The sequence below is a fragment of the Podarcis vaucheri genome (genome assembly GCF_965113315.1).
Source record: "Podarcis vaucheri genome assembly, chromosome: 5".
In the NCBI taxonomy this organism is placed as follows: Eukaryota; Metazoa; Chordata; class Lepidosauria; order Squamata; family Lacertidae; genus Podarcis; species Podarcis vaucheri.
Genome location: NC_138763.1, coordinates 59,549,817 through 59,574,487, shown reverse-complemented (window position 1 = coordinate 59,574,487; position 24,671 = coordinate 59,549,817). Strand labels below are relative to the sequence as shown.

At 39.2% G+C, this 24,671-nt stretch overlaps 2 protein-coding genes across 6 annotated transcripts in view; one reads left to right on the top strand and one right to left on the bottom strand.

Annotated features, from left to right (window-relative positions):
- Positions 1-22,237, top strand: part of INSYN2A (inhibitory synaptic factor 2A) — a 64,508-nt gene extending 42,271 nt beyond the window's left edge. For 3 of the 4 annotated variants that reach the window (XM_082222909.1, XM_082222908.1, XM_082222910.1), the window contains 2 exons: positions 5,281-5,352; positions 17,698-22,237. In XM_082222909.1, the coding sequence (XP_082079035.1) occupies positions 5,281-5,352; positions 17,698-17,881 (256 nt within the window). In that variant the 3' untranslated portion in view covers positions 17,882-22,237. The remainder of the gene's footprint in view (positions 1-5,280; positions 5,353-17,697) is intronic. The other variant, XM_082222911.1, reaches the window with a different exon arrangement.
- The window catches only part of DOCK1 (dedicator of cytokinesis 1), a 361,394-nt gene that overhangs the window by 223,180 nt on the left and 113,543 nt on the right, over positions 1-24,671 (bottom strand). The window lies entirely within an intron of this gene.

Below are 24,671 nucleotides of genomic sequence, written 5' to 3'. Positions count from 1 at the left end.
GGTTATTTTGTGGGGCATAGGAATTTGTTCATCCCCTCCCCCGAAAAAAATATAGTCTGCCCCCCCCACAAGGTCTGAGGGACAGTGGACCAGCCCCCTGCTGAAGAAGTTTGCTGACCCCTGGTCTAGAGCAGGAGAAAGCAAGCTTGTTCCATCTTCCATGTGACAGCCCTTACGATATTTGAAGATGGCTATTCTGTCTCTTCTCACTCTCCTCTTTTCCAGGCTAAACATACCCAGCTCCTTCAACCGTTCCTCATAAAGCTTGGTTTCCATCTTGCTTGCCCTTCTCTGCACACACTCCAACTTGTCAACATCCTTCCTAAATTGTGGTGCCCAGAAATGGACACAGTATTCAAGGTGTGGTCTGACCAAGGCAAAACAGAGTGGTACTATTATTTCCCTTGATCTGGACACTACAGTATATTTCTGCTGATGCAGCATAGAATAGCATTCTTATTTTTTTACTGCTGCAACACACTGTTGACTCATGTTAAGCTTGTGGTCCACCAAGACCCCTAGATCCTTTTCACATGTACTGCTGGTAAGCAAGGTATCCTCCATTTTATATTTGTGTATCTGGTTCTTCCTGCCTAAGTACAGAACCTTACATTTGTCCCTGTTGAAATTCATTTTGTTAGCTTGCACCCAGTTTTCCAATCTGTTAAGGTCATTTTGAATTTGATTCTGTCATCTAACAGAATTAGCTACTCCTCCCAGTTTGGTGTCATCTGCAAATTTGATGAGCATCCCCTCAATTCCTTCATCCAAGTCATTTATAAAGACACTGAACAGCAACAGGTGCCCTGTGGCACCACACTTGTCACTTTTCCCCAGGATGACGAGGAACCATAACTGAGTACTCTTTGGGTTCGGTCAGTCTACAAATCCTGTTATCTCGTTCAACCAACATTTTACGAGCTTCCTCACAAGAGTATCATGGGGGACTTTTTCAAAAGCCTTACTGAAATCAAGATACACTCTGTCCACAGCATTCCCCTGAAACCTATAATTTTTTTTAAAGATCAGTCTTTTAAAAGCACATGACAATCATTCACCGCAGTAGCTGCTGAAATTAATCCAGTTAACCCTTTCAAGCACAGTGAATACAATGCCTACAGTACTAAGTGTGTGTAGGTACACATACATGCAAATTGCAGCACAAATTTTAGTGGTGGGGTAGTTCTGCATATGAAAAGAAACACAGAGACAGAAATCGCTGCTCCACTGAACAGAATGGCAAAGCAGACACTGAAGAGTTTTGTTTATACAACAACAACAACGCATCTGGGGCTCTCAGTTAGATTGATTTGTTCACGTACAGTGGTGCCTCACAAGACGAAAAGAATCCGTTCTGTGATTCTCTTCATCTAGCGGTTTTTTCGTCTTGCGAAGCAAGCCCATTGACGCATTAGCGGCTTTTAGCAGCTTATCTGCTGATCGGATCAGCTGATAAGCGGCTTAGCAGCTTAGAAAAAGGGGGGGAAGGAAAAAAAACCAGCAGGAACTCGCAAGACATTGTCGTCTTGCAAAGCAAGCCCATAGTAAATTCGTTTTGCGAAGCACCTCCAAAACGGAAAACTCTTTCGTCTAGCGAGTTTTCCGTCTTGCGAGGCATTCGTCTTGCGGGGCACCACTGTATTCCTAAAGAGCAGGCACTGTTGTCCTATGGGGGGGGGGAGAGAATTCTGAGTGGTGACACTTCCTTCAAGCCAGTAATTTTTTTCTCTGTGTAATTACATAGATTCTAGTTTCACTCAAAACATTTTATTGTCAAAATGCTGTGCTTTACATGCCCACTGCAAACCAGATAAAAGAGGTGGCAGTTGTAATTGTACTTAAAAATCACCACATTCACTGTTAGCATACTGAAATGGAACTAAGCAAACCACAGCCCAAGGATATTAGAGTCACTGACCCCTAAATGTACTCAGTTGTGAAATTCAGCAGAATCCGATTGGATAAGGGAGCTTTCATTTACATAATAACTAGGATATTATTAATCCCTGCACTCAGACTGGCTAAGGGCTATTAGCCACAGTCCATGAAGTAGAATAATCACTGAACAGTTGAGAGCTAATTCAGCTAGGGATTCTAACTGATAGGTACTTGTGAGGGTATAAGCCAGTCAAAAAGAATTTGCATAACAGTTATGCCATTAAACTCATCAACCTGCCTAACCCTTGAAAGCAAAGTAATTCATGTTTAAATTAATTTGGCACAGGGCAGGGGTGAATTGGTAGGGGCCCAATGGAACGTATAAGGCAACCGTTTCTACTTGCCTAAGACCAGTTATGAAGGGATGTATTGACACTGTTCAGTTATTGGTTAGTTAACTGATAAACTTCAGGGGGAAGCAACACGTTTGATATTTGCTCCAAAATTTTGTAGCCAGAGACTGACCCACTTTGAACTTCATTATATTAAATTCAATGTGATGCACAGCAGCGGCCCACAGATTTATATGAAAGGGAGGGGAAGTCTTGAGCCTACTGCCCGCCCCCAAATAAGCAAAAGAAGTGTTATTATTCTGAGGAACTGAAATGGTGCTTTCATGAACTATTTGAGTCACAATCTATTACAAGGCTTCACGTTGCATTCTTCAAGGTTAAATGATGAAATGCAGAAATATGGCTGACTCTATAGGAACACATTCTCTCTCAGTGACAGCGTGAACGGACCTCATTTGGAGGTGACAGTATCCCAGGACACAACTGTTAAACTGTCTCAAAGATTTGGCAGGCAGAACTACTTGAAACTTGCTATACATTATAATGGGCAGAAACATATGGCAAATATTTACAATAACTAATTGCTGCACTAATGTACATTAAAGGCTTCAGTTTATGGGTTATCTTTGTATATAGACAAGTCACTGTTATCTGTTCAAAATGTGGGTGTTACTTGATCCCATCTGACACCTTTATATGTGGTGAGCATGTTTGTAAATATTATTACTGAAATACAAAGTAGGAGGTGAAATATAATGATATATATTCCCATCTACTAACATGCCCTTGACTGAGACAAGATAAGTTTTTCCAAAAGCTCTTCAATGAGCAAGGGCAGCCTCCTTCCCTTGTTGTATTCCTATTCTAAAGCTGCAATTTGATTTTGGGCAAATCCCCCATTGGAGCTAATCTGCCATTGGTCCAGTTTGGACCTAAAAGAGCTGACTGTTCCTCTAAGTGGTAACAATGAGTAGAACCAACGTTCTAAGGAAGCAAACATGATATGTGACGCATTCGAGACCTCTTCAGACCTAGGAGGCACTTTTAGCACAAACATTTGGGGACCCGTTTATTAATCTTTTACCATATATTTGCATGGTGGTATTGCTCCTGTTGAGACCCACCTTACCTTGGATCATGCTGTGACCCACTAGTGAATCCTGACCCACCAGATGAAGAAGAGTGCTATGGGATACATAAAAATATGCACTCTAATATAAAAAATTACATATAGACTGACACTTTTGTGCTTGTTGGTAGATGTAAATTTGTGTTTATAGTTCACAATGACATAAGAAGAGCCCTGCTAGAAAAGGTCTGTCTAGTCCAACATTTTGTTTCCTACAGCAGCCAACCAAAGAGAGACAATAACTCCCCTTCTTATTTTGCTTTGTTTCAAACATTAGCACACACAGAGCATTTGGGATAATTTGGGAGTCAATAATTGATAGGCTGGCAGGTATACTTTGGCTAGGATCCAAAGAGCTACTTCAGTTGAAGCAAGGCATTTATAATAATACAGTAGAGCATGTAGTATAAGCTGAGCCTTATTTCATATCACAAGCTGCTTTTGAAATTCATCTCACTTGCTGAAGCAGATGACTAACATGATGTGTAACTCAAAAGAACTACATATGTACCCCTGCCTCCCCTTCCCTTGTCTTCCCAGAGTATAAATTTTAGATTCCAAATTCCCCCAGGGCAGGGACCTATCCTCTTGTGTTCTGTAAAGTGCTATGCACACTGATAACTGTGATATAAAAAAACAGATAACGGAGCATTGGGGTGGAGGCTACTATTTAAAGACACACACACACCCTGGCTCATGGAACCACTTTCACAGTTCACTGGTGAATGGATTGGATTTGAAGTGCACCCCAGAAATGGAAAATAAAAATGATAAGGCTGAGTGTACGCTAAATGGCCTTGGCAGCCAGGAATATTGAGCATATTTCCTTATGTTCATGCTGCTGGACTTTAAATGTGGCATGTGGTACAATCCTCTGCTCTCCACTTTTTTGACTGTGAAGTATTTGCCACTGAGTTCAGTGGGGCTTACTCCCAGGTATGTATAGACTGTGGCCTGAATAGCACTGAGATTCATATAAGTACATAGGCAAAAGCCAATTCACCAGTGCTGTTTCTGGAGCACTTGAAGTTTTCCACAAGATTTTAGGCAGGGCAGGGTAAATACAGAGTTCAAACTAGATCATCCTTTCACACATATTTATATTCAAACCCCAGCATTCTACACCTCACCTCATTTTCAAGTGGCTTACTAAATTAATTCTTAAACTTGCTAACATTTTTTTAAAAAACAACAACAAACTTACAGAATTTGGGATAAAAACTTGCACCTAATTTGGATGTTATCTTTTAACAACTTGCTTTGCAGTATGCAAAGCTACCTGCATCTGGCCTGTAACCTTAAGCTTTCTCAAAGCTTCACCTGTATTACACCCACACAACAATTAGTTAACTATATTACATTAGAAACGGACAGCCCACAGGCCACGTACAGCTCATGGAAGGCAGTCCCTTCAAATGTTCAGGTGCTATATGTCGTATTTCCAGAAATAGTGTCCAGGAGCTAGAAAGCAAATTATAAGAGTGAGAGTGATTTGTATGCCTTTCCTCATAATAAAGCCCTGCTGCTGAATAATGACTTTGAATATTTAGTTATGGTAATAGTCTTCATTCCTGTTGGCTACCACAGGCGACTGGAATATTCGCCTGATGGGGGTGGACGATGCACATCACTCAGGGCAGAACTTGTCACCCACTATGTTTTTGCTAAGTATGGTAATCTATAATGTGCAAATTATAGGTGAACATCCTGTTCATTTTACATATTTTAACCGCAGCCATCTGCTTAAACTGTCTGCCCTTGAATATCAAAGTTCATAGGCATCCTTATATTCCAAAGCACAGGTGTAAAAGTATGGCCAGCAACCAACTGGGAAAAATAAGGTGTTAATTGCTGTAGAAAATGAAAGCAAACAAGAAATAAGCAAACACTTTTAATCATTTCATGTTCTTATCTTTGTAGGCTTTCATATCGGACTGGTCAAGACACATCTAACTGTGACACATGCAGGAACAGTGCATGTATAATCTATAGGTAGGTTAATAATTGCCATGTTCCTTTAAATTGAGTAAAAATGATTTTATTCTCTAGTGGAAGATCGAAAGCAAGTCAATGTTTTAAATTGCCATTTCAGCACGAATGCACAGAAGACTAGGAAATTAATGTTTATTGCACTATAAAATCCAATTTATAAAGTATTTCAGATATAAAAAGAGAAATGAGACGAGGACACGTGTGTGTTCTGTATTTGCACCAGGCACACGCAGAAAACTTCAGCATCATGAGAACGTTGAGCTTAGGGGTAATGCTGATGAACTTGAAAGCAATACTCAGTGAAATCTCAGGGGTGCTTTGCGCTTCATGTTCCAGACTTCTTGTATGTACCTATTAAAAGTGTTAGAATCAGAAGTAGACACACTCATTTTGCTTTATGGAAAGACAGCCAGTCACAGACCTCCAAGTCATATCTACTTGATGAACACATGGTAACATGCATGTCTCTACTTCAAACACATTTTCAGTGGGTACATATCACAGGTATCATTTAACATGTATTCATTAAAAATGCTAAGTGAACTCAAACTGAGAAACTGAAGGGGTGAGGCATTGTGGGGGGGTCTGCAACATAACTAGTAGAATCAAGATAAATTATAAGCAAATGAATTTTAAAGTTTGAAACACTAAATTTAAAATAATGCTGAATTTTAATAGTTTTAGCACGCTACATAGATAATACAGACTGCATCAGAGGGAAATATGTGCCACTATTCTTTGCAACAATGACAGTGAGGACTAGGTCAGGAGGAGGAAACTGACTGCAACAACTGAGTAGCTCAGGGAATACCGTATTTTTCGCTCTATAACACGCAGATTTTTTCTCCTAAAAAGGAAGGGGAAATGTCTGTGCGTGTTATGGAGCGAATGTGTGGTCCCTGGAGCCGAAAAATAAGGCAAAAATCAAACCGCGCTTCAGGGAGAAGGGAGCTCCGTGAGACAGGAAGTGGCAGCTTTCCTGCATTCTGCCTCAGGGTCTTACTGCCCGCCCTCTCTGTTTCGTTACTGTGTTTGCTCAAACGGAACAAAGAGCAGGGAAAGCCCCTCCCCTCCAGGCAAGTAGAGAGGAAAGCAGAGCGTCGCTCTATCCTGTCCCTGCTCCGGAGGGAACAATGTATGTGAAGGGAAGAGAGATTACAGGTTCGGCTTAAAATTCTGATTTGACTTCCTGCTTTTTGTTTTTGGAGACACACAGCATTCAAATATGCTTTCTTCCATTTAAAAGGATGAAATCCTTAAACAGTGGCTGGCTTGTGTGGGTGGGTGGGGGGAAACTTTTGCCTTCCTTTCCTCACGTTATAGCCCTCTCCTGCATTCTTAGCCTTCTGTGTTTTTCCTTCCCTCCCCACTTAAAACGTGGTTACAAAGCATGGATCCACATGGATCCTCAGGATCTTTGCATTGGGTCACCCCAAATTCACCATCAGAGCACACAGCATGTCCATGGCTACAGCCTGCCCCCCCAAAATCACACACCCATTGTTGCCTGGGGCTGCAATGGTGCAAAAACGTGGTTACAAAGCATGGATCCACATGGATCCTCAGGATCTTTGCATTGGGTCAGCCAAAATTCACCATCAGAGCACATAGCATGTCCATGGCTACAGCCTGTCCCCCCCAAAAAAAAATCACGCACCCACTGTTGCCTGGGGCTGCAATGGTGCAAAAACGTGGTTACAAAGCATGGATCCACAGGGATTCTCAGGATTTTTGCATTGGGTCACCCCAAATTCACCATCAGAGCACATAGCATGTCCATGGCTACAGCCTGCCCCCCCCCCAAAATCACGCACCCACTGTTGCCTGGGGCTGCAATGGTGCAAAAACGTGGTTACAAAGCATGGATCCACAGGGATTCTCAGGATTTTTGCATTGGGTCACCCCAAATTCACCATCAGATCACATGTCTGTGGCCACAGCATGAAGCACAAAAATGATACGTCCACTGTTTCATTCAGAATATTTTTTCCCTTGTTTTCCTCCTCTAAAAACGATGTGCGTGTTATGGTCAGGTGCGTGTTATAGAGCGAAAAATACGGTAATTGTGGGATGCTTAGAGTACAAAAGGCTATGTTAGTGACTACATTTCATATTTTAAGTCTTATGGTGTCTGTTTGCACAATATATCAAACACAAATTGAAATGCAGGAAGCCTAATGCTATCTCATTCATTCCCCTTTGTAATGTATGCTGTTAAAGAAATTAGGGGCTCTAACTTCAGAAGTTCTTAAGGGCGCAATGGCTTCAGGTGGATTTTGTTCCCAATTTTCCAATTGCACATGATGTTTAGGTGAAAATAGCAGCAAATCAGATATGCTTTTGCTGCATCATTATTCAAAGCTATTTTTGTTAAAAGTTAATATTTGGCATTCTGTACCTTTATGGGGACGCAGGTGGCACTGTGGTGTAAACCACTGAGTCTTGGGCTTGCCGATCAGAAGGTCGGCGGTTCGAATCCCCGCAACGGGGTGAACTCCTGTTGCTCGGTCCCTGCTCCTGCCCACCTAGCAGTTCGAAAGCACGTCAAAGTGCAAGTAGATAAATAGGTACCGCTCTGGCGGGAAGGTAAACGGTGTTTCTGTGCGCTGCTCTGGTTCGCCAGAAGCGGCTTAGTCATGCTGCCCACATGACCCAGAAAAACTATCTGCGGACAAACGTTGGCTCCCTCGGCCAGTAAAGCGAGATGAACTCTGCAACCCCAGAGTCGTTCGCAACTGGACTTAACTGTGTGGGGTCCTTTACCTTTTTACCTTATTTTATATTAAGGTGAACTAAAATAGTAACTTCATAAAGAAGCATGGAAATATGTAGAAACATATACATCAGATACATTAAATACTACAGTTCAGTTTGCATTTTAACACTGTAAAGAGGAGATGGGGAACTTGTGGTCCTCCGTATGATGCTGAGTTATGACTTCCATCATCCCTGACCACTGGCCATGATGGCTCGGACAGAATGGGACTTGGAGTCCAACAATAGCTTGGAGGGTAACAGGACACCACACCTTGTGGTGAAGAATGTCCCATCATTTTTTTTAGAAAACCTTGTTCTTTCCTTCTTTTTCATTAAATCCCCTCTTCCAAACATTTCCACCCATGTAAGGGCTCCAAATGTTTACCTTAAAAAAAGGTCAAACCATTTTATTATTTTTTTGGGAGGGGGTTGTCCTAGAGTAGAGTTTCTGGAATAAAGGAGAGTGTGGAGAAAGAGTTGCACATCCTACTATTTCCCTGCTGCAGATCACGCTTTCCAGAAGCAGCTGTTTGGTTAATGTTAGACACAACTGTGTTGTAATATGTAGCTTGGGTCGTTGGGAAATGAAACAGGAGCCATAGTAGTTGTTATAGTTTTCAGTCAGCACTCAGAACCATATATACCAGCATGGGAGTCTGAGCTCATCGGGAAACATATAAATACCCTTGTTCTCTATCCTGGTGATACATACAATCCACTACATCCAAACATTAGACTCAAATATACACAAAATGTTAAACGTTTAAACAGTGCATCCAAGATGAGTAGACATGAAACAGTCTCCCCTGCCAGCTGTCTAAAAGTTTCTCCTCTTTTTCCTGTCCCTGCATATTTAGACTGCATCACCTTTCACTCCATCCATATTTTTACAAGGACAAACTTGTCCACATTCCCATCAGGACAATAATAAGATCCAAAGAGCTGGAAAGAGAGGGCTTTCCTTTCTGGCAACAGTAATGCAAGAGGCAGCAAAGAAAAGCACTGCACTGTTCTCCAGAGACTATTGCCTCTCATGCTCACTCTGTGCCCAACACCACAAACACAAACACACACACACACACACAGTCATAAACACATAATCAAAGGGAGTTCATTCATGTGGCAAAACCACCTCAACATACAAAGAGGAGAACCAGTCTGAATGTGAGATAGCAGACATGAGAGAATGGCCCTCTCTAAGCACCTCCACTTACAGACAAGAAACAGTTTTCTAAATCTGCCCTGATTAAAGCATATTTTGTTTTGAACCAAGGCAGCTATTTAAGAGGTACTCATAATGTGCTTAAGAGGCTGTGTATAAACTCAGGAACATAATCGTAGGGTAGAGGTAGGATGTGCTTAGAAAACTCATATAAATGAAACCCTTTTAAACTGGCCTGAACTGAAGCATAAAAAGCAGCCTCACAGCAATAAATCTATTGCCCTCCTGACTACCCAACTGCATCCTCTAATGTCAAGTACAGCAACTGAGAAAGTGAAATGTAGAAATTATTAAATGTAATTAATTTTCCTCAATATGACATTCTTAGAATGTTAATGTACCATGGCACAATAGCTGGTGTCTAATTAAAGACCATCATGGCATGAAAGATGAAGATTTCAAACAACTTAAATCTTCTTTTCCTGTTTTTTTTTCCTTTTCTTTTACTGTTCATCAAAATACCTGATTATTTTGACCAACTTTATCAGTGCCTAATATTTTTAATATACACCGAAGCTCTTCTTCCTACTTTCTGGACAGATTTCAAAGTAGTATGCAGTTGGCTACTTGGTTTTTATGTATGGGGAATTTGGTTTGTCATATATAACGAGGATCTATTTTTTAAAAAGAAAAACATGTGCCCCTGATGCCACATTGGAAAACTTGCTCAAAGAAAGGGGGTGGGATTCTCACTGGTGATTCCCCAAATACATCCTTTAAAATATCTTCTTTTCTTTTTTTTAAGAATGTGTAAGGTTGACTTGGGGTAAAAACTGTAGGGAAAATAGTAAGTGGACACAAAAGCACAGGTAACTAAAGCCTCAAGCATATATCCAAAGAGATAATGGAAATGAGGCTTGTGCTGAGTGTTCTGTCCAAGATAGTCAAGAATCTCCAGCTTGCCTGGCTCTCCTGCTTCATATAGTCTTATATCCCCAACCAGGGCCGGATTTGATGAGGCCCTAAGCTACTGAAGGTAATGGCGCCCTTTATATGTCCAGCTGTCCTGTGTCAACAACAAATTGTCACCGTTTTTGTGTTGAATATATGCTATATGGTAATTTGTGGACTTAACAGGTCCATACACAAGACAAAACACTGTTGCTGTATGTAGGTTTTATTTTATTTGTTTTTTATCTAATATTTTGGAAATGTACATCCAGAGATTTTTCTTTAAATTTTTGGGGGCCCCAAAGAGAGTGGGGCCCTAAGCTATACCTTGTTTAGTTTATATGTAAATCCAGCACTGTCCCCAACTAAATTGCTGAAAAAGGCAGGAGGGTAGCAAGGATAGCTAGCCTGCTCTTCCACAAAGAACGTTGTCTAGTACTCAGCACTATAGAACACTTTTTGCCAAACTATGTGGGCTTCAGATTGTGAGGAGAGGTCTGCAAAAGTATTTTGTGATGAGATATGGGAGTCAGTTGTTCAGTACTTTTTAAAAACAATGACACTGTGCTAACCCAAGCAGCCTTATGGATCCCAGTATCAGTTTACACTGGTCATTAGATTTCACTGGTAGAAACTGATAATGAGTTACTGACATTCCCATAGCATGAGCTGTGATATACTGTAGTGATATTACTGTGAATTACTATGAATTAGGAGGGTAACAAGCCTGGGGGGGAGAAGGTTGCACTTCATTTAAGGAACAGATTTGTGGTCCAGGATATTCCTGGATTCTTGTTCATCTAGGCATGGCTGAAATATACTGTTCCTGGCAACCAATGAAATCATATAGCTGTGAAGAAGCTTGATTTTTAAATTTGTTTAAATGTATTTCAGCCCCCCCCCCCCAACCCAGTGGTTTTGCTCTTATTGTTTGCCATCCTGAGTTACTTTGGGAGTGACAGAAATTTAATAAACCAACCAAATGTCTCCCTGATCAAACTCTAACATCTTACACATTCAACTCTTATCTATAAAGTAGGGGGATCTAAATCCAGAAAAGTATGATAGCATATACATAATGCAATGCATATATATAGAAGTGTAGAAGTGTCTACTCCTCTCTCTCTCCCGCCCCCTCTCTATATATATATATCGTAAGCAGACACTTCTACATAAAATATATCATAAGCAGACACTTCTACATAAAATATATCATAAGCAGACACTTCTACATAAAATTAGTTAGTAGCAAAATCTTGCATTATCTATCTGTAATTTGTCTTATGAGAAGGTACTGCTAAATGCACTGACTCACAAGCTAGAATAGATGACCAAGCCTCAACTTTATAATTTAAGGTTGCCCCAAGCCCATTAGTGACTAAATGAATTCTTTAAAAAATACAAATTTATTTCATAGCTGAGAAAAAAATGGCAACATTAAAAATTCGTAATACACTGGAGTGACAATTCTTTTCAAAGTATTGATTAGAAAAAAACAGATAAAACCCCTAAAGCTTTCATATAATGAATATAATAAAATTATTCTTTTGTTTGGCGCTGACAAATGTTCAAGCTGAGAAAATCTATTCCTTTAGTATTAAGATCACAAAACAGAAGATCAAGTATATCCTCCATTCAAAATCAGTTATATTTTATAGAACAGCAAAGCAGAAGTACCACCAAATGAGATTAATACAGCTAAAAAGTTATACATTATCACCATTATCAAGATAGAGCCAGGAGCTCACATATTTCTGCCTTATTATGACTTGCTATTGAGACGTAATGGCATTTGTATGCAGGAAAGGTATTAATCCGATTCCTAGCCTGTCCAAAGTAACTTTTAACAAAAACTGAAAATTATATTCATTCTATGATTATTTCCTAGTAGAACTGCTCTTTCTACCCCAGTTAAAAACAGCTTTTGTTTAATATTTTGTACACTGATCTTGGGCACTTACCATGAATTATCTTAATGGAAGAACCGTCTAAAGCATTCATAACAGAATTCACTTTTGTTGGAAAGTCAGAAGCACTCTAAGTGCTCATTCAAGGCTATTTCAGGTTCAGAAAAGATTTTGTATCTGAAGCATACTGATTAATTTCTGCAGCAAAAAAAAACTCTTTAAAAAAGCCCTGATTAAACCAGACTACAGAAGTTCTTGAGAAATATTCATGAAAGCCATGCTAATGTATCATTTGACTATTTTCTGTTCCTCTGAATTTAAAAAAAATAAATGTATTTGCTTTACGAAGTAATTTAATATTTAATTTTACCCTAGGTATTATGGTTCTCCTGGTGCTAAATTCTGACTCAACTAAAAACAGATTATTACAATCTGAAATACAATCTTCAAGTCCAGATCAGCAAATGAAAAAGTTAAGACGATCTTAGTAGATGAAAGCTAATTAGATGATATAAAATCACCACTAAGTTATGTCTCAATAGGGCATCTACACGACTAAGAGATTTGAGGATCAGTGTTTAAAGTTCTCAAAGCATGACACAGTAATTCTTGAAGCAAAGCCTGCTTAACTTAGTTAATGCAAACCACAGAGAACAACCCTTAAAGAAAAATTAAAAAGATAAAAAGGATACTATAACGATACATGGGTATATAGACAACAGACCAAATTCTCCCTTTGTTCCACAAAATATGTTTGTTCCTGTTGCTTATCTCATCAACTTTGACTTGGATTACAATCTACCCTAAGTAGGAGACACTTCTAAAAATGTAGCACAGATGATTCTCAAAGAGTTGTTAAGCTACATCCGTATGATCAGCTTAAAGTGTGTCATTATTTCAAGTCACAATTAAAAGGCAATAGAATGATAATCAGCTCATGGACACATTACAGATAAAACAGTATATTGGTAGGGTAAAAGTAAGGGGTTGATCTGCTGCTGTTGCTGCTGCTCCCATTTATTATATGGATTATGTGAACATCAACAGACAAAATAATAAGCACTTTGCCTGCACAAAGTAGGCTTATAAGGGACATCAATATAATAATGTGTTGGATGCAAGATAGATAGATAGACAGACAGAATTGATAAACTAAAAGGGATTTTCCTTCACACATTCAGGTAAGGGGTGTTTAGTTGGCAGAATTAAGGGAAAGGATTCTAATTTGGTATGCAATGTTATTTTGGAGGCTAAGCAATGTCATGTGAGAAAGGGACGTGAATGCTGGAGTTGTGGCTTGCTTAGATTTGGGCAAGCAAGGAAGAGCTTGCAAATGTGAGAGTCAGTGGCACGTGAAATAATTTAGAAGGTGAAATGTTGGGAGGAACTTTGGGACAGGATGATTTAGGGCAGTTTCAGGCACCAATTACTTGGCCTATCTATAATTGTCCTACCCGTATTCATCTTTTTTCACTGGATATTTTGGACAATGACACCTGAAAAAGCTGCTTTATGTGTAAGCATGTCATTCCATGGATGCACAATTCAAGTCTAGCTATGTGCTTATTTTCCTGTCATGAGATCCGAAAGAAGAGATCCATGCTGCTTAGAAATGTTAATGGTTAAGCGGTATAGGCATATCCATCTACCCACAGGAAAAAACAATGTGCCCAGCTGGAAATTTGGTACATGATTTCCCACAGCTCAAGAGGCAAATCAATGTATAGGTTTCTATTATTATTATTATTATTATTATTACTATTACTACATATATAGCAACACTAACAAAGTAGTTCAACAAAAGAAGAAAACCATTGAGCATGGTCAGTGGTTTTTAAAAAGCAGTTTGCCTGTTCACCATGCTTCACATGTGCTATCTATATCTCTCCCTATAACAATTGCTGGTCTGAAATTGATTGGAAATATTGAATTGTCAGCACCCAACACAAACATGGTGTCCTAGCCTTAACAACTCAGTAGTTCAGGCCACTGAACAGCAAAACACTTGGCCAAACTATACTGGTTTGTAAACAAACATACCAACAAAAAAGCTCTTTAAGCCTGATGCAAGTATATTCAATTCCCTTCTAGTGGCATGCATACTCTTTAACTTGGGTCCTTTCTGATCCTTGAATCTCACCATTAAGTACCATATTTTGCGCCCCATAGGACGCACCTAGTTTTTTTTTGGGGGGGGAATAAATAAATAAAAATTATTTTCCCCCCCCAGGTGCGGGGCTGGAAGAACCAGGTCGGGGAACAGCGGGAAGGCGTGCTCCGCCTCCCCGCTGTCCCCCGAGCTTGTGGGGCTGGCGATGGGGAGAAATGCGCTGAGCCCGGGACTGCAGGCAGCTCTGCGCAACCCTCAGAGCCGGTCTCCCAAGGGTTGCGCAGAGCTTCCTGAAGCCTGGAGAGCAAGAGGGGTCGGGGCACCGAAAGCCTGCATTCGCCCCATAGGACGCACACACATTTCCCCTTCATTTTTGGAGGGGAAAAAGTGTGTCCTATAGGGCGAAAAATACGGTAACTTAAGCTTAGTCCTGTATTCCATCTGTTAACCAGAGATTTAAACTGACATATATTTTTGTACTAATATTTCAATAATGTTTGAAGTATCACAGTATTTTAATATTCTTTTGGAAGCCGCCCAGAGTGGCTGGGGAAACCCAGCCAGATGGGCGGGGTATAAATAATAAATTATTATTCTTATTATTATTATTTCAATAGAAGAAAAAACACAAGCAATGTACCATTGCTCCAGCCATTGCTTTGGCACAATTCTGTCCAATATATTGGATACTGGGGGTCAGAGGGGAGAGAAAAAAACAACAAAATCCAGTCCAAGCTCCAATCTGACACTGCAAATTTCATTGTAAAGTCCACAGATAAGTTCCCCATTCCTTACTTTTGCCTAAAGCCATATGCACCCTGTCTCCTTCATAAAAGAGCCTCTCTGTGTGGTTCGGAAACCTTCTGAATAAGGGCCTTGGGAGCAGGGCTGCTGGAGTGGAGAAAACAACAGGAAACATACTTTCCATGAACTTCCTTCTTAAAGCATTTGAGTTCAATCCTAAATTTAGACAATCCCTCTCTCCTCCAGCAACCCCCCTGAACGCTACCCCATATTGTCCAGGAGGGGACCTCCAAGCCTCCAGAGATGCTTTGCATGGAGAGGGGGCAGTGAGACGAAGGGATGTTTCTTCCACAAACCTCCTTAAGTTAATGTATCTTAGAATCCAGCCGAAAATACATGAGCAACACTTTCTCTTTAAATCTTACATATACAGCTGAAAGATTCTTGTGTTAATTAATTTATAATATCATTCGAAGTATCTCCTATATCTTAGAAGCTCTGAAATGTATCGTGTAAAATAGGATTACTGCTAGATCGAGTTTCCACACTCAGTTTGTACAGGGATCTCACAATGGGGTGACAAATCACAATGGTTACTTGTTCCTGTATCTCAGATTCTATCATCAAAGAATCCTCAGCCCTATTTTTTCACATGGATATGCAATGATAGGAGCGAACAAATACATTAGATTTAAAGGGATATGTCACATTGTGTAATATTTTCCCATTTTTTGTGGGTGGGTGGGGGGAGGTAGGTTATAAACCACATTAATTTTTCCCTTAGCTATGAGCCATGCTTAAGTTTATGATTGTTTTGCCTTTCCATCATTACTTTTGCTTTCTTGGATCCATGAACAGGTGAGGAAACTTGCTATATTATTAGCCTACTTTGTGTTACACAAGATTGCCGTTCCAAAATCGTGTGTGTGTGTATATCTCCTTGCCCAGATTGCTGTGCATTACCATTACTAATTGCCCTTTTGCTATAGCGTGAAATCATGCCTCTTTGTTTTTATAAATTAAATCTGAAATGTATTTTACTAATGTATGTTGATCTCTTAGCTATAATTTCTTCTGAATCTTTTTTCCTTAACTGCAGGGCAGCCAACAGGGCTTTCCACTCCACATACTGCTTACAACTTAGGATGCATATTTTATGAGCTTAACTTTACTTTTATGTGGCAATTTTAAACCTTCAAATGAGTAACAGATTTGAATTTGTTTCTCCCTTGCAATCTTTATGTTTCAAAGTTCTGTTTAGTAACATGATGATCTGTGCCAATTTGACAAGCTTTATCTTTATAATTGGCTGAGCTTCAAGTTTGAGTTACGTTATATGCAGCCAGGATTTTGCCTTATAGAGACAAAGCATAAGCAAAGAGGTCATTATTTCAATAAGTTTGTGCAAAGCTTAGAAGACGATCTTTTTCAAATACATATAAATCAGATTGTGATGCTCATTCATTCAAATGATGTATTCAGAACTCTACCGTGCTGATCCCTTTCATGTGTGTGAAGTTGGTAGCTTAAGAACAGCTAGGCAAGGGTTTTCATCCAGTTGTTTACCCCAAGTAGATGGAACTTCTTAATTTATCCCTCATTAGCTGCAAGCTTACTCTATCATGGTTTCAGAGGTAATTCCCAACAGGTAATTGTGAACCATCCAAGAGGTTGTTGCAGCATACTTCATGATCCAAACAGAAGACTGCAGCTAGTACAGGGTTAAACTAATTTATCCTGGATCAGGATATTGTTCCTTCATTGCAGGGGGTTGGACTAGATGACCATCTGGGTCTCTTCCAATTCCACAATTCTCTGATTCCACGAAATGTCAGAAACACAATGTGTTTAACATAAAACCCTGTATTGTTCTGCACATCCCTCTCCCAGAGGGAGTTTTGTACCTTTACTCCAATGTCTCATAATGTTCTGGTATTGGATGCCGTGCATTGAATGATGATATTTTCTAAAAGAGCAACACAGCTTTCATTTCACAATAAATCTCTCTAGGAGTATAATTTCTAAATCTAAAAAATATCCCCAGACACACAGAGATCCCGTACAGTTAGCAGGTGCATGAATTACCATGTTTGCACAAGGGACTACAGATGCCAAACCCTCAACCCAAACAGAGACCCAGTTAGTGTCAGATTGCAAGTGCACAAAGTACAAGAACATCTTACAACTAAATATTTTGGGGAGAGGGGTAGAGGAGGAGTCAGCAGAGAAGGGGCGTATATCTTAAAGGTAAAATGACATGCTTTCAATGCAAAATATCCCAGTTTTAATCCACGGCATCTAAAGTAGTTGTAGGATAGACTCAGAAGAGCCTTAGCAGTAATTGTAGTCTGGGGTAGTCAATATGGCCTGTTTCAGATATTGTGGGCTCCAACTCCCATTAGCCCCAGCCTGCATGGCCAATGGTCAGGGATAATGGGAGGTTTAGAAAATACTGACCCAAATGGTCTGACTTGGTATGATGCTATGGGGTACCATAGGTCTCACATCATTATTTAGTTGACACATTTAAAGTTTGTTATACATTTCAACCTTCTTCGTAACTATTTTATAATATACTTGTCAATGTGTTCTGTTGAAGGAATGTAGACATTTGATTTTCCTCAGCATGTCACACTCATTTTCAATGTTGACTAACCTAAAATCTTTACCTTGACAACTGATTTTGGTTTTCTTCTTTTCCTTCCACTATTTAGTGTGGAATTAGATTTTAAGCAGCAAGAAGACAAACTACAGCCAGTTCTGAGAAAACTTCATCCTATTGAGGAAACTCAGGTTGCACCTTTGCCTTATTCCCAGGAGAGTTACTCCTCAACCCCCAAGCAAAAATCCAAAACTGAATCAAAAAAGCACGGAAGATGGAAACTCTGGTTTCTTTAACTAACTCCGTAATATATGGAATTTTAAGGCCTTCTTCAAAAAACAAACACATCCACACGCAAAGTTGTGGAATTTTTAAAAAAGGGATCTTGGTAATCTGAGCAGGTGACTGTCAGCAAGTGTTATACTGACAATGTTAAAGAAGCATTCTGTTCTCACCATATGTACCAAAAAGGCCTTTGTACCTATGAACTAACTTTCAGGAGCAAGGCGTTAAATCACACCTTGCCAACTTTGTATTCAAATTTCACCAGTGTGGGATGTAAAAGAATTTTAAAAACCAGGATAGAAATTTAGGTTAGAAAAGTAAAACTACTCTCCCCCAAGTCCCTCAACCCACAATCATTTTTTAAAGGAACATTTTAATGTCAAACTGCCATCTTGCTCACATCTGAGTATATCAATTCAAGTAAGATTTGTTTTCATTTCTTTTTGTGAAGGCGATGAGCAAGCCTTTTGGTTCCAAAGGCCTTCACTGTACATCTAATTTTCCAAATATGCTGGGGTTGGGTAGTGCCATTTTCAGCACATAAAATCCTGAGGAAAGCACAATATTTTCAAATGGTCTGAGACCATGAATAATCTTTAAGATGTGACTATGTGTAAACTTGCCTTTATGTGCTGTAGCATTAAGCCAAGTGATTGCATCTCAGTTAAATGCTGGCACCTTTTATTTAGTGTCATTTTCATTGCCAGACCTACTGCTCACTTTATATGGGGAGCAATGAAAAGCCACCCAAAGTCAGGACATGCCTTTAATCACTGAAAAGTTGACAGGGTCAAAGCTAGGGGCTCTTAGCTCTCTTAGATATCATTTTTAATCTGTTGGTACCCAACAGCTAAAATTATATATTATTGGCACCATATTTTGGGAGGGGGGGAGGAGAAGAGATGGATAACATTAAAGTAACAGATCATTGGCAGCTGCCACAATTTAATACTCTTTTGTAATTCAGTCTTGAAAAACACTATACACTATTGACACACTGTGCCAGAAATTTTATAATGTGTTGTGCTTTTTAAAAGTTCACAAGAGCCTGGCAATTTTATTTAGTTGCGCATTCAAGAAAGACAGCCAATCATCCTGACCTCCATATTTCATTCAGTATTAACAGATCAAAACCTTGAATGAAAATGTGAAAACAGACAACTTTAAGATAAGGTTACGGATTTACAAATCAGTCCCCATACAAAGTCCATTGAAGTTTAAAAGTGTCCCGGGATTCATTGGGGGGGGGAAACTGGTAACCTTAAGAGTAACATTTAAAATTCACCCTCAACTTGTAAACCTTGGGCATGAGCCATCCACTTTCTTTATTACCCACGAATTTCAAGAGGAGGAAGCCAAATACTAAATTCTCACCAATATCAATACAATAAGGAAGTTCTTAAATTTGGTTGTGTTGTATCCTGATTTTTCCCCATATTTTTAAATCGTGTCTCAAGAGGAAAAAAGTATGTTATAATGACTCTCCTTGTAAACTTTAGGATTAAGTCAGACTTCTCAGATCCTTTCTAGTTTAATTTTCAACAGGGTATATGCAAGGTATTAGGTCTACAATTTCATGTCTTGAACAAGCATTTTTTCAGTACTGGGAAGCAACAAAAAGGGGAAATAATTTTACTGGTAGAATTCCACACAAAAAAGGAGAAACAAGTGTGTGACATGCTATACTCCACTTACTTCAATCTCAAAGTCATTATTTAAATATTGCCAATTTTATATGTATCCCCAAAAAAGCAATTTGGACATTTTCAGGGGGAAGATAAACGCTTCACTTAATGAGTTATGAAAATGCAGTATGCGATTGTTATGGTCAGCTTCAAACAGTACTTCCTATTTATGCTTTAACGAAAAATTCACACCTTTCCAGTAAAATTCCAAGAGGGCTACAAATCATTGTACATATTCCAAAATATTTTTTTGCGAAAGCTGAAGGATGAGAAAGGCATTTCCGTGCCATGATGGAAAGTGCAATTGTTTTATGTTGGACGGGGGAGAATGAAACAATGTATTTTATAATGTTTTTAATTAAAGTTCAAAACCTGTTTACAAAAGATCCCACCATAAATATTTTAGAGTTCCAAATATCTCAGAACATAAAATATATTATTTTTATGAAAACAAAATCCTCAAATATAAGCATATGTATATTAAACTAAGATGTTTATTATGATACTGCAAACATCTTCACATACAGAGCAGCTCAGTTGTTATGACCATTGATGCATGGTCTTAAAGAGGCTCATGGCCATTACTTTGATCCAGAGAAGTGCAAAAGGGAAGTCTGCACACGTAAAGACTTCTGTTTACTTCCACTGACACTATAACCCATAATACACCCCAAAACACATTTTAAAATCCCCCCAAATCTAAAATATAGTTTGCCATCCAAGGCAGGTAGTTACCGTTCCATGACAGTGACAGAAGCCCAGCTATATGCATTCATCCCTTCAAACAACAACAAATTGGGTCAATAGTCCAAGCTCTACAGTCACTATCTCACAAGTTATAAATGTGCTTGCTGAAAACTGCACATGCATATGTGCGCTTTATCCATTCCCCTCCCCCTCCAGCAGCCTTCACTGCCCCTTTGCCTCACCCTACCCCACCAACACAAAACCAGGTTTTGGGCTTAAAGATTGTTAGCTGCAAGAAATGCACAACGAAAAAGTGTGCAATTTTCTGGTATGTATGGTAAATATCTGCTGGTTTACAGCCCTTAACAAGTTTAAGTGTTTTCGTACCCGGGCCAAAATAAGGATAGTGTACAACTACACATATTTTAAACAAACAGCTCTCTGATATTCTTAGCATTTGATCTGTGTGTTACAGAAATAGCCCATATTCCCATGGGTTTCCATTTACATACAAATCTACAAAAACAGTATTTTGCTTGTTGCCAAGTAACACAAAAGCTACATTATACAGGTATCAAGGTGGAAAAAGAGGTGCTGGGAAACCATTTTGGAGCTGAAAAAATGAAACTAAATTAAATGTTCTATATAAATGAACGGAGTATTTTTCCTAAAACGCTGACAAATTTTAATTCCTACACTTCCTCTATTCAAAAGGTAAAATACATATTCTTGCTCAAAATTACATATTGTGTTATCGTACCATACTATGTAACTTGTAATAAAATGTTCTCTGCAAGTGTGTAAACCGTATCATATTGTATTACATTTAGGATCACTCAGGCACAATTTAGAATTTTATGGAGGGACAATTTAATTCTTTAAAATTTGTAGCCAAGTACAATACGTGATTGAGATGTGAGATGATGATAGTTCCACTTTATTGAGATCTCGTATAAAACCAGGTAGGACACCCAAAAGTAAGTGTATTTTCATTCTCCAGTCTGGCATACTCCATAAATTGCTGCTGTATTCATTAGCAATATCATGTGGTTACAGCCACTGGTTTATTTATAAACACACTTCCATATCATGCTTTGATTCCATTTCAAACCAATAAATGCTGCAGTAATTTTATATTACTTGCTATTTTCATACTACAGGGACAATATTTTCTAAGTTTGCATAATTCCCATAAAGCAACATAGTTCTTTGTTTTGGAATTATTGGGAAACAATACATGTAAATATCACTTGTTTTCTTAAAAAAAATTACACCACTGTAAAATACTTTACAGAGTCAGGATAAAATGGAAAAAAATATTAAAATTATAAACACTAAATATATGAATTGTTTGCTTTTATTTTAAATATTTTTGCTTCCGAAAACTTCTGTACAACAAATTACTGGCTGTGCTGTCTCTATTTCCCCCTGCAACATTTCATTGCTATATCAAGTTTTCTAAATCCAACAGATTAATTTTTCATGAGCAATTTAAAACTGAACTAGTCAAGATAGCATTAGCCCAACTGCACCTCTGCAACAGTACCAAGCTCCTTCTCTGTAAACTTAGTAATTATCATTGCCACTAACAGCATCATAAAGGCACAGGATTCACTGCGTTAGAAGGAAGCAATGGGCTTTCAACATTTCTTAGCATTATTTCCATATCAATAAAGTATGGGTGTACGCTATTTAAATTAATGTGGCCTCTCTTGAAATATACTCCCCAATTCATTTAGCTGAATGCAGCCTGTTAAGTTTGGTGGGTTTATTTATTTTTTTATGAAAGTACAGGTACACTTGAAATGCTCGCATTCTGCAATAGATGAACAATTTCATAGAGGGAAACCAAATATGACTTGATTGCAATTAGAGTATACCATAAGGCAATGCTATGCCTCCTTGTGTATGAAATAAATCAGACAAGGATCATCTTGCTTGTGTAGCGCCATGATAGTCAGATAGTCTACTGTAAGTGAACTGAACCAGAAAGTCCGGTTTTAAACTTGCCTCCAATATTAAATTCAGTAGACAGCCGAAGCCAAGCCATTATTTTATTACCTTCAGCCCCCCACCATTACCTCGTATAATACACGAATGATAACACTGACATATCTTACAATATTTTAAAGATTACCAAAGTAATTGCTCTACTAGATAGTCTTGGAAATGCTGGAATACTGGAATCCTATCATGCAGTACTAGAAACCTAACTTGTCATTGAGCTCTCAACTGATGGAGGTCAGCTACCCACTACAGCTCCCCTAATGACGACAGCCAGTCTTCGGTGACCTTGTAGGTTCCCTGGTTGCCTGTATCCTCAACCTCCATGCAAAATCAGTCTTCAGGGGTAAGGATCCTTGAGGCAGAAACAGTGGGTCACAGGTAAGTATGTAGGAAATTGCTTTCTTTTTACATATACAGGAAGCTTGCAACATGGGAGAGTACTTTTCAACATCCTGTTCTGTTTCCAGCTTCCCTGTTCAGGTACTCTTAGGGTCAACCTAGATGAACCAAAATGGCTGACAAGAAATGCTAGCCTAGATAGCTGGTTCATGCAGAGACCCACAGCAGACAGCAGTCAAGATTTTCCTCAGGGAGAAGGGTGGCAGCTACAGAAGGGTGGGCAACTGGCAGTGATTTGCTGGAAGAGCCAGTTTCTTAAGGGGAAGAAACAGTGGCAGTCTCGCAACCCCATTTCTTTCCTGCTGCTGGAGTCCTCCTTTGTCTCTTCATTTGCTCTTAACACTACAGATTTGACCACATTGTCCCACAGTAGCCTACTAGGAAAGAGACTGGTCTCTTGCAGCTTCACTGAGCATTTTCCTGGTTGTGGCATCCACTCCTAGAATCAAGGAGAGCCCTTGGCTGAAGGAAACCCTGAGCCCAGGTCAGGCCCAAGTTCTTTCCCCATTATCAAGACTCCCAAAAAACTGATAGATGGGTGGTGTGGGGACTAACATGATAATAATAAATTTAGAAGACAAATGTGAAGAAGGCATATACTAGAGATTATAGTGACAGCTTCACAATAAAAAGATTTTTCCAAAGGATATTACTTAGATAAGAATGGTTTACAAAATCCACTGATCACAGAAAGGGGGGGGGGGCCCACACACATTATTAGGTTACATATTAGACAAGAGCCTCTGAGCTGTAAAATCAAAAGGGAAAGTGGCTGTAAAATCCATTAAGCATTGGGAGTATAAATAAGACCTCCCTCCAAGATTACATAGAGCCATTAAACATACAGTTACTGGGTACTATTGTTTAATCGTTTTTGGATCCATCTAGCAACGGTATCATGCAGGTTACATTTTATGAGTTTGTCAACAAGGATATCATGGGAGACTGTCAAATGCTCTTCTGAAATCAAGATATACTATGGCTCAAACATTCCCATGATCTACCAAACTAGTAACTACATTATATATATATATATATATATATATATATATATGCAGGTTTTGGTGTCTTCGGGTGTCTTCCCGTGTAAGAGTCGGGGTGTCTGTGCGACGTTCCAGTAAAAAGAAGCCGAAAGCACCAGCCTGAAGATGACGAGTGAGACCTCGTCGAAACGTCGCACAGACACCCCGACTCTTACACGGGAAGACACCCGAAGACACCAAAACCTGCATTCCTGTACCCGTGAAAATCTACGAAAGCAAATATATATATATATATATATATATATATATATATATGCAGGTTTTGGTGTCTTCGGGTGTCTTCCCGTGTAAGAGTCGGGGTGTCTGGGCGACGTTTCGACGAGGTCTCACTCGTCATCTTCAGGCGTGAGACCTCGTCGAAACGTCGCCCAGACACCCCGACTCTTACACGGGAAGACACCCGAAGACACCAAAACCTGCATTCCTGTACCCGTGAAAATCTACGAAAGCATATATATATATATATATATATATTTAAAAATGAGATAAGGTTTGTTTGACATGACTAATTTTTGATAAAGCCATGCTGGTTCCTGGCTACCAGCACATTCTTTTCTGGCTGTGTTCAACAGAAAAGAGGAGTACAAAAAAATGCACATATGCTGCAAACGGCTAAAGATGCTATGCAGAAAAGGGGAGGGGGGACAAATACAGGCAATACAATATTTAGCATAAGTAATTTTGCCTGTAAATTAGAAAAAGCATTTAGGACTGTAGACTCTGAATTTATGTTCATTTCTGAGGCTATAACTTCACAAGGCTCAATTAAAAACTGATTAAATGAACAGACTGAGACTACATCCCAGCTAATAGAGATCCATATTATTATATTTTCCTCCACATGAAGCAGCATGACAGATTTTCATAAATTATAAGTCTAGAATAAAAAGTACAGTGATGGCAGGAAGTATGATTTGGTTGGGAATAGATCCATTGCCATGTTTGGAATAGTGTGACTAAGACTTTGGATCAAATTTCTG